The following is a 15,594-nucleotide window of genomic DNA, read 5'->3' on the forward strand; positions in this document are numbered from 1 at the left end:
TATGTGTTTATTTTCTCAGTGTGTAAGGAAGATCAGCCCTAACATCCATGCCAGTCCTCCTCTTTTTTTGCTGAGGAAGACTGGCCCTGGGCTAACATCCATGCCCATTTTCCTCCACTTTATATGGGATGCTGCCACAGCATGGACTGACAAGTGGTGCATCAGTGCGCACCTGGGATCCAAACCCGGGCCGCCAGCAGTGGAGCGCAGAAGTGCATGAACTTAACCACTACGCCACTGGGCTGGCTCCAGGATTTCCTTCTTTTTCAAAGCTGAATAATAGTCCATTGTATACATATATATGTATATATAATTCCATTAATATAGACTATTATTTTATAATTATATATGATGTAATATATATACTGTAATTAGATATACATATACTGCATTTTCTTTATAATTCATCCGTTAATGGACATTTAGATTGTTTCTATATCTTGGCAATTGTGAATAATGCTGTAATGAACATGGGGATATAGATAAGTCTTTGAGATACTGATTTTGTTTCCTTTGAAATTTTATTTATTTATTTAATTTTCCCCCAAAGCCCCAGTAGATAGTTGCATGTCATAGCTGCACATCCTTCTAGTTGCTATATGTGGGACGCGGCCTCAGCATGGCTGGAGAAGTGGTGTGTCGGTGCACGCCCGGGATCCGAACCCGGGCTGCCAGCAGCAGAGCGGTTAAGCACACACTTAACCGCTAAGCCACGGGGCCGGCCCTGATTTTGTTTCCTTTGGATATAGAGCCAGAAGTGGGATTGCTGGATCGTATAGTAGTTCTATCTGTAATTTCTTGAGGAACTTTCATATTGTTTTCTGTAGTGGCTGTACTAGTTTACTTTCCCACCAACCATATACAATAGTTCCCTTTTCTCCACATCCTCGCCAACACTGAATTATCTTGTGTCTTTTTGGTAATAGACATCCTAACAGGTGTGAGCTGGTATCTCATTGTGGTTTTGATTTGCATTTCCCTGATGATTAGTGATGAGCACCTTTTCATGTGCCTGTTGGCCATTTGTATGTCTTCTTTGGAGAAATATCTACTCAGGTCCTTTGCCCATTTTTTAACTGAGTTATTTGTTTTTTTCCCATTGAGTTGTATGGGTTCCTTATATATACATTGCATATTTATCTCTTATCAGATATGTGATTTATAAATATTTTCTTCCATTCCATAGATTACCTTTTCTTTTTGTTGATGGTTTCCTTTGCTGTGCAGAGCTTTTTAGTTTAATGTAGTCCCATTTGTTTATTTTTGCTTTTTTGCCTTTGCTTTTGGTGTCACATCCAAAAAAATCATAGGAGTTTTATGGTTTTGGGTCTTATGTTCAAGTCTGTAATCGATTTTGAGCTGATTTTTGTGTATAGTTTGACAGTGGGCCAGTTTCATTTTTTCTCTATGTGGCTGTCCAGTTTTCCCAGTGCCATTTATTGAAGAGACTATCCTTTCCCCACGTACTCTTGTCAAAGATTAGTTGACCATATTTGCAAGGGTTTATTTCTGGGCTCTCTATTGTGTTTCATTGCCCATGTGTCTTTTTTTTTTTTTTTTTTTTAAATGTCTGGAGCCATTTTTGGTTGTTACAACTTGAAATCTTGTCACAACTTGGTTTCTGCTTGGAATCTAGTGGGTAGAGGCCAGGGATATGGCTAAATATCCTACAATGCCTACCAAAGCCCTTCACAACACAGAATAATCCAGTCCTAAATGATAATAGTGAAAAAGTTGAGAAACTCTGCCCTAGTCCAAACTGCTAAAATCTCTTACTTGAAGTACTGTAATAGCCATCTAACTGGGTTTCCTTCTTTTACTTTTACCCTTATACAATCTCTTCCCTGCAAAGCACAGCCATATGATACTTTAAAAACATAAATCCATCTTGACACTCCCCTGCTTAACACCCTCCAATTGCTTTCCACTATACTTAGGATGAAATCCCAACTTCTTAACATAAAGCTTGTTTTATATTTCTACATTATCTGGTCCTTACTTACGTATTACTTCTTTACATACCACTCCCCTTTGACTACTATGCTTGAAATTTACCTACTGTCTTTCTGAACATCAAAAATGCTAAACTTGCTTCTGCCTCAGGGCTTTGCACTTACGTTCCATCTGCTTGAAGTCCTTTCCAATGAGTTTTCACATAGCTGGCTGATCTCTCATCTTTCAAATCTAAGATCAAATGTCACCTCCTTAAAGGCAGACACTGCCTATCTACCAGGGCATTATCAATTATATCACTTGTTTATTTCCTTCATAACACATCATTAGAAATCATTTTGTTTCTTTTCTTTCCCAAAACTAGACTGTAAGCTCTTTGAATGTAGATATCTTGTCTGTTTGTTCACCACTATCTTTCCAGTACTGGATCAGGGGCTTAATAAATAAATTTTCTATGTATAGAATCATGTTGTCCACAAACAGTGAAAGTTTCACTTCTTCCTTTCCAATTTGGGTACCTTTTATTTCTTTTTGCCTAATTGCTCTGGCCAAAACCTCCAGTACAATGTTGAATAGGAGTGGTGAGAGTAGCGACCCTTGTCTTGTTCCTGTTCTCAGAGGGATGGCTTTCAGTTTTTCACCATTAAGTATGATTTTGGCTGTGGGTGTTGATGTACTTTCCTTCTATACCCATTTTTTTTTAAATTTTTTATTTGTTTATTTTTTTCCCCCAAAGCCCCAGCAGATAGCTGCATGTCATAGCTGCACATCCTTCCAGCTGCTGCGTGCGGGACGCGGCCCCAGCATGGCCAGAGAAGCGGCACGTCGGTGCGTGCCCAGGACCGAACCCGGGCCGCCAGCAGCGGAGTGCGTGCACCCAACCGCCAAGCCACGGGGCCGGCCCCCTTATATACCCATTTTATTGAGAGTTTTTATTATAAGTGGATGTTGGATCTAGTCAAATGCTTTCTCTGCATCTCTTGAGATGATCATGTGATTTTTATCCCTCATTTTGTTAATGTGGTGTATCTTATTGATTGATTTGCAAATGTTGAACCATCCCTGCATCCCTAGTATAAATCCCACTTGATCATAGTGGATGATCCTTTTAGTGTATTGCTGTATTCAGTTTGCCAGTATTTTGCTGAGGATTTTTGCATCTATGTTCATCAGTGATATTGGCCTATAATTTTCCTTCTTTGTGTTGTTCTTGTCTGGTTTTGGTATGAGGGTAATGTTGGCCTAATAGAATGAGTTAGGAAGCATTCTGTCTTCTTCACTTTTTTGGAATAGTTTGAGAAGGATAGGTATTAAATCTTTGAATGTTTGGTAAAGTTCTCAGAGAAACCGCCTAGTCCTGGACTTTTGTTTTTTGGGAGGTTTTTGATTACTGTTTCAATCTCTTGTGATTGGTCTATTCAGGTTCTCTATTTCTTCTTGATTCAGTTTTGGGAGGTTGTATGAGTCTAATAATTTATCCATTTCTTCTAGGTTATCCAATTTGTTGGCATATAGTTTTTCATAGTATTCTCTAATAATCCTTTGTGTTTCTGTGGTATCCATTGTAGTTTCTCCTCTTTCATTTCTGATTTTATTTATTTGAGCCTTCTCTCTTTTTCTCTTAGTGAGTCTGGCTAATGGTTTGTCAATTTTGTTTATCTTCTCAAAGAACCAGCTCTTAGTTTCATTGATCTTTTCTACTGTGTTTTTTTTTAAGTCTCTATTTCATTTATTTCTGCTCTAATTTTTACTATTTCCCTCACTATGCTGACTTTGGGCTTTGTTTGTTCTTTTTCTAGTTCTATTAGGTGTAGTTTAAGATTACTTATTTGAGATTTTTCTTCTTTGTTGAGGTGGGCCTGTATTGCTGTAAATTTCCCTCTTAGAGCCACTTTTGCTGCATCCCATAAGAGTTGGTATGTTGTATTTTCATTTTCATTTGTCTCCAGGTATTTTTTGATTTCTCCTTTGATTTCTTCATTGATCCAATGGTTGTTCAGTAGCATGTTGTTTAATGTCCACATATTTGTGACTTTCCCAGCCTTTTTCTTGTGGTTGATTTCTAGTTTCATAGCATTGTGGTTGGAAAATATGCTTGATATGATTTCAATCTTCTTAAATTTATTGAGGCTTCCCTTGTTTCCCAACATATGGTCTGTCTTTGAGAATGTTCCATATGCATCTGAGAAGAATGTGTATTCTGCTGTTTTTGGATGGAATGTTATATATATATCTATTAAGTCCATCTGATCAAGTGTTTCATTTAAATCCACTATTTCCTTGTTGACTTTCTGTCTGGGTGATTTATCTGTTGCTGTAAGTGGGTTGTTGAGGTCCCCTACTATTATTTGTTCCTTTAGATCTGTTAATAGTTGCTTTATATACTTTGGTGCTCCTGTGTTAGGTGCATATATTCATAAGTGTTATGTCTTCTTGGTGGAATGTCCCTTTTATCATTATATACTGCCCTTCTTTGTCTCTCATTACCTGTTTTATCTTGAAGTCTACTTTGTCTGATATAAGTATGGCAACACCTGCTTTCTTTTGCTTGCCATTTGCTTGGAGTATTGTCTTCCGTGCCTTCACTCTGAGCCTATGTTTATCTTTAGAGCTGAGATGCGTTTGCTGGAGGCAGCATATTGTTGGGTCTTGTTTTTTAATCCATCCAGCTACTCTGTGTCTTTTGGTTGGAGTATTCAATCCATTTACATTTAGAGTGATTATTGATATATGAGGGCTTAATACTGCCATTTTATTTCTTGTTTTCCAGTTGTTCTATATATCCATTGTTTCTCTTCTCTTGTATTTTTGGCTGGGCTAGCATTCATGGGCAGGCTAGGCTGTCCCTGCCTCCTCTTAGAATCATGCCAGCCAGCCACTGTGTGAGGACCTGCGACCTGGCTTGCTGCTGCCAGGGAGGGGGAGGGGTGCACTCACCTATCTCCACTGCTTCCTGGGGATCCAGTCCACTCACCTTCAGATGTATAGTTGCGTGGGTCTCTCAGGCGTCCTGTTGTGTTGTGTGGGTATCCTTCATTGGTCAATGAATGTCCGTTTAGTTGTAATTCAGAGGGGGAGAGACAAAGGGAACAGCTTACTCCGCCATGTTGCTGATGTCACCCCCTAAATGTCACCATGTCATTGCTGTATGAATGCAAGAACTAGAAGAAAAATGGTTTTACCTACAGAAATGACTAAGTCTCCAGAAAATCTTGGTTTTATTTTTTTTATTTATTTTTTTTTAGCTCAGTATTTTTTTTATTACCACTTCTAAAAAACATGTTACAACTGAAATGCCATGTTCTAAAATTCCAAAATTATGTTCAGCAAAAGATCTGATTTAGAAACCATTTTGAGATATAGTCTCTGAGTTCACTATCGCACTGATGCTCTCCTCTGTCCATCCCAGATGGACAGTTCTTTGAGATGCAACTCATGTCCTATCATCGTGTTCTTTTTTTTTTTTTTTTTTTGTGAGGAGATCAGCCCTGAGCTAACATCCGCCAATCCTCCTCTTTTTTTTTTTTTGCTGAGGAAGACGGCCCTGGGCTAACATCTGTGCCCATCTTCCTCCACTTTATATGGGACGCCGCCACAGCATGGCTTACCAAGCAGTGCGTCTGTGCACGCCCGGGATCCGAACCAGCGAACCCCGGGCCGCCGCAGCGGAGCGCACGCACTTAACCGCTTGCGCCACCGGGCCGGCCCCTCATCGTGTTCTTTTATATCACATTTTTAGCAATAGCTTTTACTCTGCGTTTTTGTTTTTTATTGATGTTTTAATGGTTTCTAACATTGCGAAATTTTGGGTTGTACATTTTTGTTTGTCCATCACCATATATATGACTCCCTTCACCCCTTGTGCCCACCCCCCACCCCCACTGCCCCTGGTAACCACAGTCCAGTTTTCTCTGTCCATGTGTTGGTTTATATTCCACATATGAGTGAGATCATACAGTGTTTGTCTTTCTCTTTCTGGCTCATTTCACTTAACATAATACGCTCCAGGCCCATCCATGTTGTTGCAAATGGGACGATTTTGTCTTTTTTTATGGCTGAGTAGTATTCCATTGTATATATATATACCACATTTTCTTAATCCAATCGTCAGTCGAGGGACACTTAGGTTGCTTCCACTTCTTGGCTATGGTGAATAATGCTGCAATGAACATAGGGGTGCATAAGCCTCTTTGGATTGTTGATTTCAGGTGCGTTGGATAGATTCCTAGTAGTGGGATGGCTGGATCATAGGGCATCTCTATTTTTAATTCTTTGAGGAATCTCCATACCGTTTTCAATAGAGGCTGCACCAATTTGCATTCCCACCAGCTGTGTATGAGGGTTCCTGTTTCTCCACATCCTCTCCAACATTTGTTGTTTTTTGTCTTGGTGATTATAGCCATTCTAACAGGCGTGAGGTGGTATCTTAGTGTTGTTTTGATTTGCATTTCCCTGATGATTAGTGATGTTGAGCATCTTTTCATGTGCCTATTGGCCATCTGTATTTCTTCCTTGGAGAATTGTCTGTTCATTTCCTCTGCCCATTTTTTGATCGGGTTGTTTGTTTTTTTGTTGTTCAATTGTGTGAGTTCTTTATATATTATGGAGATCAACCCCTTGTCAGATGTATGTTTTGCAAATATTCTCTCCCAGCTGGTTGGTTGTCTGTTCATCTTGATTCTGGTTTCATTTGTCTTATAAAAGCTCTTTAATCTGATAAAGTCCCACTTGTTTATTTTTTCTTTAGTTTCCCTAGTCTGGGTAGGCATGTCATCCGAAAAGATTCCTTTAAAACCAATGTCAAATAGTGTGTTGCCTATATTTTCTTCTATGAGTTTTATAGTTTCAGGTCTCACCTTCAGGTCTTTGATCCATTTTGAGTTAATTTTTGTGAATGGCGATAGCACATGGTCCACTTTCATTCTTTTGCATGTGGCTGTCCAGTTTTCCCAACACCATTTATTGAAGAGACTTTCCTTTCTCCATTGCATGTTCTTAGCACCTTTGTCGAAAATTAGTTGTCCGTATATGTGTGGTTTTATTTCTGGGCTTTCGATTCTGTTCCATTGATCTGTGTGTCTGTTTTTGTACCAGTACCATGCTGTTTTGATTACTATTGCTTTGTAGTATGTTTTGAAGTCAGGGATTGTGATGCCTCCTGCTTTGTTCTTTTTCTTTAGGATTTCTTTAGCTATTCGGGGTCTTTTGTTGCCCCATATAAATTTTAGCATTCTTTTTTCTATTTCTGTGAAGAATGTCATTGGGATTCTGATTGGGATTGCATTGAATCTGTAGATTGCTTTAGGTAATATAGACATTTTAACTATGTTTATTCTTCCAATCCACGTGCATGGGATATCTTTCCATTTCTTTAGGTCATCATGGATTTCTTTCAATAATGTCTTGTAGTTCTCATTGTATAGGTCCTTCACCTCTTTGGTAAGATTTATTCCTAGGTATTTTATTCTTTTTGATGCAATTGTAAATGGTATTATCTTTTTGAGCTCTCTTTCTGTTAGTTCATTATTAGCATATAGAAATGCAACTGATTTTTGTAGATTGATTTTGTACCCTGCAACTTTGCTGTAGTTGTTGATTGTTTCTAATAGTTTTCCAACAGATTCTTTAGGGTTTTCTATATATACAATCATGTCATCTGCAAATAGTGAGAGTTTCACTTCTTCGTTACCTATTTGGATTCCTTTTATTCCTTTTTCTTGCCTAATTGCTCTGGCCAAAACCTCCAGTACTATGTTGAACAGGAGTGGTGAGAGTGGGCAGCCCTGCCTCGTTCCTGTTCTCAGAGGAATGGCTTTCAGTCTTTCCCCATTGAGTATGATGTTGGCTGTGGGTTTGTCATATATGGCCTTTATTATGTTGAGGTACTTTCCTTCTATTCCCATTTTATTGAGAGTTTTTATCATAAATGGATGTTGTATCTTGTCAAATGCCTTCTCTGCGTCTATTGAGATGATCATGTGGTTTTTATTCTTTGTTTTGTTGATGTGATGTATCACGTTGATTGATTTGCGGATGTTGAGCCATCCCTGCGTCCCTGGTATAAATCCCACTTGATCATGGTGTATGATCTTTTTAATGTATTGTTGTATTCGGTTTGCCAATATTTTGTTGAGGATTTTTGCATCAATGTTCATCAGCGATATTGGCCTGTAATTTTCTTTCTTTGTACTGTCTTTGTCTGGTTTTGGTATCAGGGTGATGTTGGCCTCATAGAATGATTTAGGAAGTATTCCATCTTCCTCTATTTTTTGGAATAGTTTGAGAAGGATGGGTATTAAATCTTCTTTGAATGTTTGAAAATTAACTGGAGAAGCCATCTGGTCCTGGACTTTTATTTTTTGGGAGGTTTTTGATTACTATTTCAATCTCTTTACTTGTTATTGGTCTATTCAGATTCTCCATTTCTTCTTGGTTCAATTTTGGGAGGTTGTATAAGTCTAAGAATTTATCCATTTCTTCTAGATTGTCCAATTTGTTGGCATATAATTTCTCATAGTATTCTCTTATAATCCTCTGTATTTCCATGGTATCCGTTGTAATTTCTCCTCTTTCATTTCTAATTTTATTTACTTGAGCCTTTTCTCCTTTTTTCTTAGTAAGCCTGGCTAAGGGTTTGTCGATTTTGTTTATCTTCTCGAAGAACCAACTCTTTGTTTCATTAATCCTTTCTACTTTTTTTTGGTCTCAATTTCATTTATTTCTGCTCTGATTTTTATTATTTCTCTCCTTCTGCTGGCTTTGGGCTTTGTTTGTTCTTCTTTTTCTAGTTCTGTTAGGTGTAATTTAAGGTTGCCTATTAGGGCTTTTTCTTGTTTGTTAAGGTGGGCTTGTATCGCTATGAGTTTCCCTCTCAGGACCGCTTTTGCTGCATCCCATATGGTTTGATATGGCATGTTATCATTTTCGTTTGTTTCCAGATAGTTTTTGATTTCACCTTTAATTTCATCAATGATCCATTGGTTGTTCAGTAGCATGTTGTTTAATCTCCACATTTTTGTCACTTTCCCAGTTTTTTTTTCCTGGTTCATTTCCAGTTTCATAGCCTTATGGTCTGCAAAGATGCTTGTTATGATTTCAATCTTCTTAAATTTATTGAGGCTTGCTTTGTTTCCCAACATATGGTCTATCCTAGAGAATGTTCCATGCGCGCTTGAGAAGAATGTGTAGTCAGCTGTTTTTGGATGGAGTGCTCTGTATATGTCTACTAGGTCCATCTCGTCCAGTTTTTCATTTAAGTCTACTATTTCTTTATTAACTTTTTGTCTGGATGATCTATCCATTGCTGTACGTGGGGTGTTAAGATCCCCTACTATTATTGTGTTGTTGTTGATTTCTCCTTTTAGGTTTGTTAATAGTTCCTTTATGTACATTGGTGCTCCTATGTTGGGTGCATATATATTTATAAGTGATATGTCTTCTTGATGTAGTGTGCCTTTTATCATTATATATTTCCCTTCTTTGTCTTTCTTAACCTGTTTTATCTTGAAGTCTACTTTGTCTGATATGAGTATGGCAACACCTGCTTTCTTTTGTTTGCCATTAGCTTGGAGTATTGTCTTCCATCCTTTCACTCTGAGCCTGTGCTTGTCTTTAGTGCTAAGATGTGTTTCCTGAAGGCAGCATATTGTTGGGTCTTGCTTTTTAATCCATCCTGCCACTCTGTATCTTTTGATTGGAGAGTTCAATCCATTTACATTTAGGGTAATTATTGATATATGAGGGCTTAATGTTGCTGTTTTGTCACTTATTTTCTGGTTCTTTTGCATTTCCTTTGTTTCTTGTCCCATTTGTTTTGGACTGCCAATTCAGTTTGGTTGTTCTGTCTTATAACTCTTCTAGTTTTCTCTTTGTTTATCATATGTGGTTTTGCTTTGATTATTTGTTTAGTGGTTACCTTGAGGTTTGGGCAAAAAATCTTGTGTATGAGATAGTCCATTATCTGATGGCCTCCTATTTCCTTATACTAAGTCAATTCAGTCACTTTCCTCTTCCCCTTCTAAGTTGTTCTTGTTATACCTTATTCTATCTTGTGTTGTGGCTGTGTGTTTACAGTGATGAGGTTAAATTTATTTTTGGTGAATTTCTTCCTTTGATCTTTGAGTTTAGTATTTAAGTGGTTGCTAACCTATTCCGGTAAAGATCTACTATTTTTCTGAGTTTGTCTACCTACTTTTCTCCTTCCTCCAAGCTTTGTGTTCCCTTTCTCTTCTTTTTTTCAGGCCTGAGGGCCTTCTTGAGTATTTCTTGTAGTGGGGGTCTCGTGGCCATGAACTCCCTTAGCTTTTGTTTATCTGGGAGAGTTACTATTTCTCCATCATATTTGAAGGATATTTTTGCTGGATAGAGTATTCTTGACTGAAAGTTTTTGTCTTTCAGTATTTTGAATATATCATTCCAGTCTCTTCTAGCCTGTAAAGTTTCTGTTGAGAAATCCGCTGAGAGCCTGATGAGAGTTCCTTTGTATGTTATTTTTTGTTTTTGTCTAGCTGCCCTTAATATTGTTTCTTTGTCGTTGACCCTGGCTAGCCTTACCACTAGGTGTTGTGGTGAAGGCCTTTGTCTGTTAATATATATAGGTGTCCTGTTGGCTTCGCTTACTGGTATTTCCTGCTCCTTCCCCAGATTTGGGAAATTCTCAGCTATTATTTCCTTGAATAGGCTCTCTGTTCCTCTTTCCCTCTCCTCTCCCTCAGGAATACCTATAATTCTTATGCTACATTTTCTAATAGAGTCAGATATTTCTCGGAGTCTTTCTTCATTTCTTTTTAGTCTTAGTTCTCTCTCCTCTTCCATCTGGAGTATATCTGTATTCCTATCCTCTAAAGTACTAATTCTTTCCTCCATATTGTCAGCTCTGTTCTTTAAAGATTCCAGATTCTCCTTTATCTCCTCCATTGTGTTCTTCATCTCCATCAGCACTGATTGGTTTTTCTTTATGATTTCAATCTCTTTTGTGAAGAAACTCCTAATCTCATTGAATTGTTTGTCTGTGTTGTCTCGTATTTCGTTGAGTGTTTTTATGATAGCTATTTTGAAATCTCTGTCATTTAGTTTATGGATTTCTGTGTCTTCGGGGTTGATTTCTGGGTGCTTGTCATTTTGTTTCTGGTCTGGTGATTTCATATATTTTTGCATTGTGGTTCCTGTGTTGGTTTTGTTTTTCCTCATCCTGGAAATCTCTGGTTGCAATTTCTACCTGCCGCCACTGTCTGGTGGTAAAGGGCTGTGTAGTCTAAGCCCCCTGCGCTCTGCCCCGGTTTTTCTGCTGTGATCCGCAGTTTTGTTTTTTTTTTTTTCCCCGCTGCGATCCACGGGTCCAGTCGTTTGATCAGGTCTGCCGCGGATCGCTTGGTCTGGTCTGTCGCGAATCACTTGGTCTGGTCTGCCGCGGATCGCTAGGTCTGGTCTGGTCGGTTGAGCTACAGAGTCCAGTTTGCGGGGAGGGGGGAGCTCTCTCTTTTGCCCTCTGGGTCCCTGACGTGGGAGGCTTCTCATTTGCCCCTCTTTATCCGCTCTCTGGGGTGCTCAGATGTTGATGGTAGCCCTGTGACTCCTCTGAGTCCTCTGTGCGAGAGTTTCCCACTGGCTGAGAGAGTCCGAAGAGCCACGGTTTCCCCGCCGAGGGCCGCCCCTCCCCCCTCTCTGGGAGCCGCGCAGACGGGGATCGCTGATCTGATGGGGAGGGAGAGGAGTTCTCCTTACCTCTCCCCACTTCCTCCAGGGGCCCAGCACGTTCCGCTCTCAGATGTGTGGCAGTGTGGATCCCTCGGCTCTAGCTTTTCACTGTCTGGGATTCCGTTGTTGGTCTGTGACTGTTGCTTTTGTTGTATCTTGTCGGGGGAAGAGTTCACGGGAAAGCTCACTTCGCCATGATGCTGACGTCATCTTGGTTTTATTTTAAAGTGCAAGGTGATAATAGATGATCCAAGGAAAATATCTATTAAACAGAGACAAATAATTGGAGATCTGGACAAATAAAAGGGCTGGAAAGGTAATATATTCATTGAAATCATATGACTACATAAGATTTCTAAGAGAACAGCATTTCTCAAAGTGTGGTCTCAAGGCTTCCTGAATCACTAGAGGTCTCCCTCCACATCTTCTAAATGAAGATCTCTGGGTGTGCAGCACGGGAATCTGCCTTTTAACAAGTTCCTTGGTGTTTCTTATGTGTACTAAAGTTCAGGAACTAATGGAATAGCGTATAGAGAGGAACAATCAAAAGATTCAGGACTGAGCCCTAAGATGGCCTATCTTTAAGGGTGGGAGGAAAAAATGGGGCCCAATAAGGAGATAAGGAATGATGTGCTGCAGGTACCAGGGAGAGCGTCTCAGCTGTGAAAGCGAACCACAATCACAGCTATCCTTGACTGGTCTATTAGTCTACTTGGGCTGCCATAACAAAATACTGCAGACTGTGTGGCTTAAACAAGCGGAATTTATATTCTCACAGTTTTGGAGACTGGAAAGTTCAAGATCAAGATTCCAGCAGTGTTTGGTTTCTGGTGAGAACTCTATTCCTGGCTTGCAGATGGCCTCCTTCTTGCTGCACCCTCACATGGCCTTTTCTTTGTGGTACGTGGGGAGAGAGAGAGAGATTTCTCTCTCTCTTTCTTCTTATAAGAAAGTTCTGTCAAGCCTGTCATGTTAGGGATCCACCCTTATGACCTCATTTTACTTTAATTACCTCCTAAAGACACTATTTCTAAATATGGTCACATTGGGGGTTAGAGCTTCAGTAAATGAATTTTGGAGGGATACAATTCAGTCTGTCGGTGTTTCCCTTTAGCAACAACTAGTTTGACCATGTGATCCAAGAGTATCACCACATCAATTCTAAATTCTTGTTCTTTTAGTCTATAAAGCAAAGTTCAGCTAAAACAAAGTGCTTATTTTGATCAAACCTGCATGAGATTTTTACCAAGGTTGTGGAAATACATATTTGATTTTTGTTGTGATGACAGATACTCAAATTAGTTTATGAGAGGTTACCATTAAATAGAAATATAAAACCATTTTGTGAATAACTAATACGTGACCTTCTTTCCATTCAGAATTTAAAACATGGTTTCCATTTCCTTGTCCCAAAAAACATCATTTTGCATTTTAAATTCCCTAATAATTTGTCAATATTTTGGTTTTACAGACATGGCAGGTAGGTTTTATAGACATGGATAAGAAGTCCACACACAGAAGTCCTGAAGATGCTGGGACTGGCAGAAACGGAGGTAGGAATTTTACTTGCTTTAAGACCTTTTGAGTAAATTCAAATATGTTTGATAAATTATTTTATTTGTTTCTCTCTCATTTTTTGCTAATATTTGAGAGAATAATTGTGTTACATTTTATATCAATCTAAGGTAAACACAAACAAAAGAAAAAAGCAAAGCAAAACCGAAAACACCACCAATCCCGACACAGATCAACATCTCATTCTTCAGTTGACTATGTGTTTCCTGCTTCTTCATCATCATCTTCAGGAAGCCAGACGGATTCAAGTATTGAAGGTATCTTTATCACCCTGTTAAGGTTTTTTCATTTATAAGTGAGATGATTTAGAAAAAAAATTCATTAAAACTCCTTCATAACATCTGTTTATTCAACAGATGTTCACTGAGAATACTCACTATGTACCAGGCATAATGGTAAACATGGCATGGTCCCTTCAGTCAAGGAACTTTTATTATATTGGGCAATCAAGACAAATAAATAGTCCATTACAAGGCAGATAATTGCTGTGACTTGATATGCACATGTTAAGGGGACAAGGAAAGGCTTTGAAGAGGAAAAAATATCTAAATTGCGAACTGGAGGATGAGTAGGCATTTTCCAGACAAAAAGGGGGGAGGTCGAATTCAGGAAGATTTATTACAAGCTAAAGGAATTGCATGTGCTAACCACTGTTGACATTTGGGTTTCTGATTCTTTCTCAAGTAATATGCTTACACTTCTATTTCTTGATTTATCAGTGGACTAATCAGAGTTCTTGGTTGTAAGCTGAGGAAGCTAACTCTGGCTGATTTAAATGGGAAAGGAGGGGGCCGGCCCGGTGGTGCAGGCGGTTAAGTGTGCGCGCTCTGCTGCGGCAGCCCGGGGCTCGCCGGTTCGGATCTCAGGCACGCACTGATGCGCTGCTTGTTAAGGCATGCTGTGGTGGCGTCCCATATAAAGTAGAGGAGGATGGGCATGGATGTTAGCCCAGGGCCGGTCTTCCTCAGCCAAAAAGAAGAGGATTGGCAGATGTTAGCTCAGGGCCGATCTTCCTCACACACACACAAAAAAATGGGAAAGGAATTTATTGAAAGGACATTGAGTAATTCACAGAATTGCCAAGAAACCTAGAGAACTAATCTCTGAATATGGCTAGGAACAAAGTGAAACTTGGCAGCTAGAACCATAGGCAAGTCATGCCACAGAGCCCAGTCTGGTAAGGGCACACTGCCACCACTGCCACTACTGAACCTGGATGCCTCAACTTGCATTGCCATGGTCACTAAATGCCACCACTGTTATCACTGCCACTGCTGTCACTAGACACTGGGTATTTCTGCCACGCTGCAGTATGGATTCTTCACTATCTCTGCTTCTTTGTGTCACTATCTCCTAGGCAGTGATTGACTAAGCTTAGATCACATGCCCATGTCCTAGCTGCATAGGAAACTGGGAAAGCAAATATTGGCCTTTTCAGCATTGATGGTGGGAGGCATGCGGAGGAATATTCACCAAACATAGGAAGGAGAATCAGATACTGGGCAATCAAAATATAACAGATATTCTCCCCATTCAACTCTAGACAATATCTATTGATTAGCTCACTTTAAATCACTCCTTTTTCTCACCTACCTTTATCCTCTCAGTGTTTGCTAGTTATGTTGTAGTTTTTCTATTAGTTAATATAGTATCAATAAATATTTTACTTGTAATTATACTTGTTGTTCCATTAACTTTAGTCAATTATTTTACTCTCTTTTATATAGCTACCTCTATCCTTCCCTCCATCTTTTCTTCCCAATGTCTTTTTTTGAACATTTTCACTAGTTAACGTTTATAGTCTGATCTACAACCAAAAATAACTCTTTCATTTTTTTGTCCAAATATTCACTTTAAAGGTTTAAAACCAATAATCAGCATGTAAATTATCACTGTATAAATATTGTTATTGCAGTGCCAAGTCATGTGCTAGGATTACATTTTCCTTTCATGATTACTGGGATTTTCAAAGGAGAATGTTTCTAGAATGTTTCTAGTCGCAGCACCAAGTACATTTATATTCCATCAGTTGCTTAAAACTATGCCATGTCTTAGTATTGCTTCCTGTTTGAACCATGACTTTCTTGTACAGTTTTTGTTTTTCTTAGAGTTTCTAGTTCAACTATTTGTTTTTTATTATTGACAGAAAGATAATGTAACTACCCCATAATAAAAAGATTTTCCATCCTTTTGATCATACTGTCCAGTGGAGTTCATTTCTTTTCACTGGAGATGTTCTTGCCTGTCTATTGTAAACTAGACCACTTTGTACCCACAAGGCCTGCCAGATAGCTGTCATCCTAGAATTTCCTGTCACTCTAGGTCCTCTAGTTTGGATCCATTGTTTCCTAGATCCATCTTCCTCTCTCT

The 15,594-nt window shown here is 39.0% G+C and overlaps 1 protein-coding gene across 3 annotated transcripts in view; it reads left to right on the forward strand.

The window, feature by feature from the left end:
- Positions 1 to 15,594, forward strand: part of LOC131404775 (putative uncharacterized protein encoded by LINC00467) — a 53,828-nt gene that overhangs the window by 7,996 nt on the left and 30,238 nt on the right. For 2 of the 3 annotated variants that reach the window (XM_058539805.1, XM_058539807.1), the window contains exons 2-3: positions 13,121 to 13,202; positions 13,335 to 13,481. In XM_058539805.1, the coding sequence (XP_058395788.1) occupies positions 13,145 to 13,202; positions 13,335 to 13,481 (205 nt within the window). In that variant the 5' untranslated portion in view covers positions 13,121 to 13,144. Of the gene's footprint in view, positions 1 to 12,430; positions 12,550 to 13,120; positions 13,203 to 13,334; positions 13,482 to 15,594 lie in introns of those variants that run through there. The other variant, XM_058539806.1, reaches the window with a different exon arrangement.

This window comes from Diceros bicornis, chromosome 4, assembly GCF_020826845.1.
Source record: "Diceros bicornis minor isolate mBicDic1 chromosome 4, mDicBic1.mat.cur, whole genome shotgun sequence".
NCBI lineage: Eukaryota > Metazoa > Chordata > Mammalia > Perissodactyla > Rhinocerotidae > Diceros > Diceros bicornis.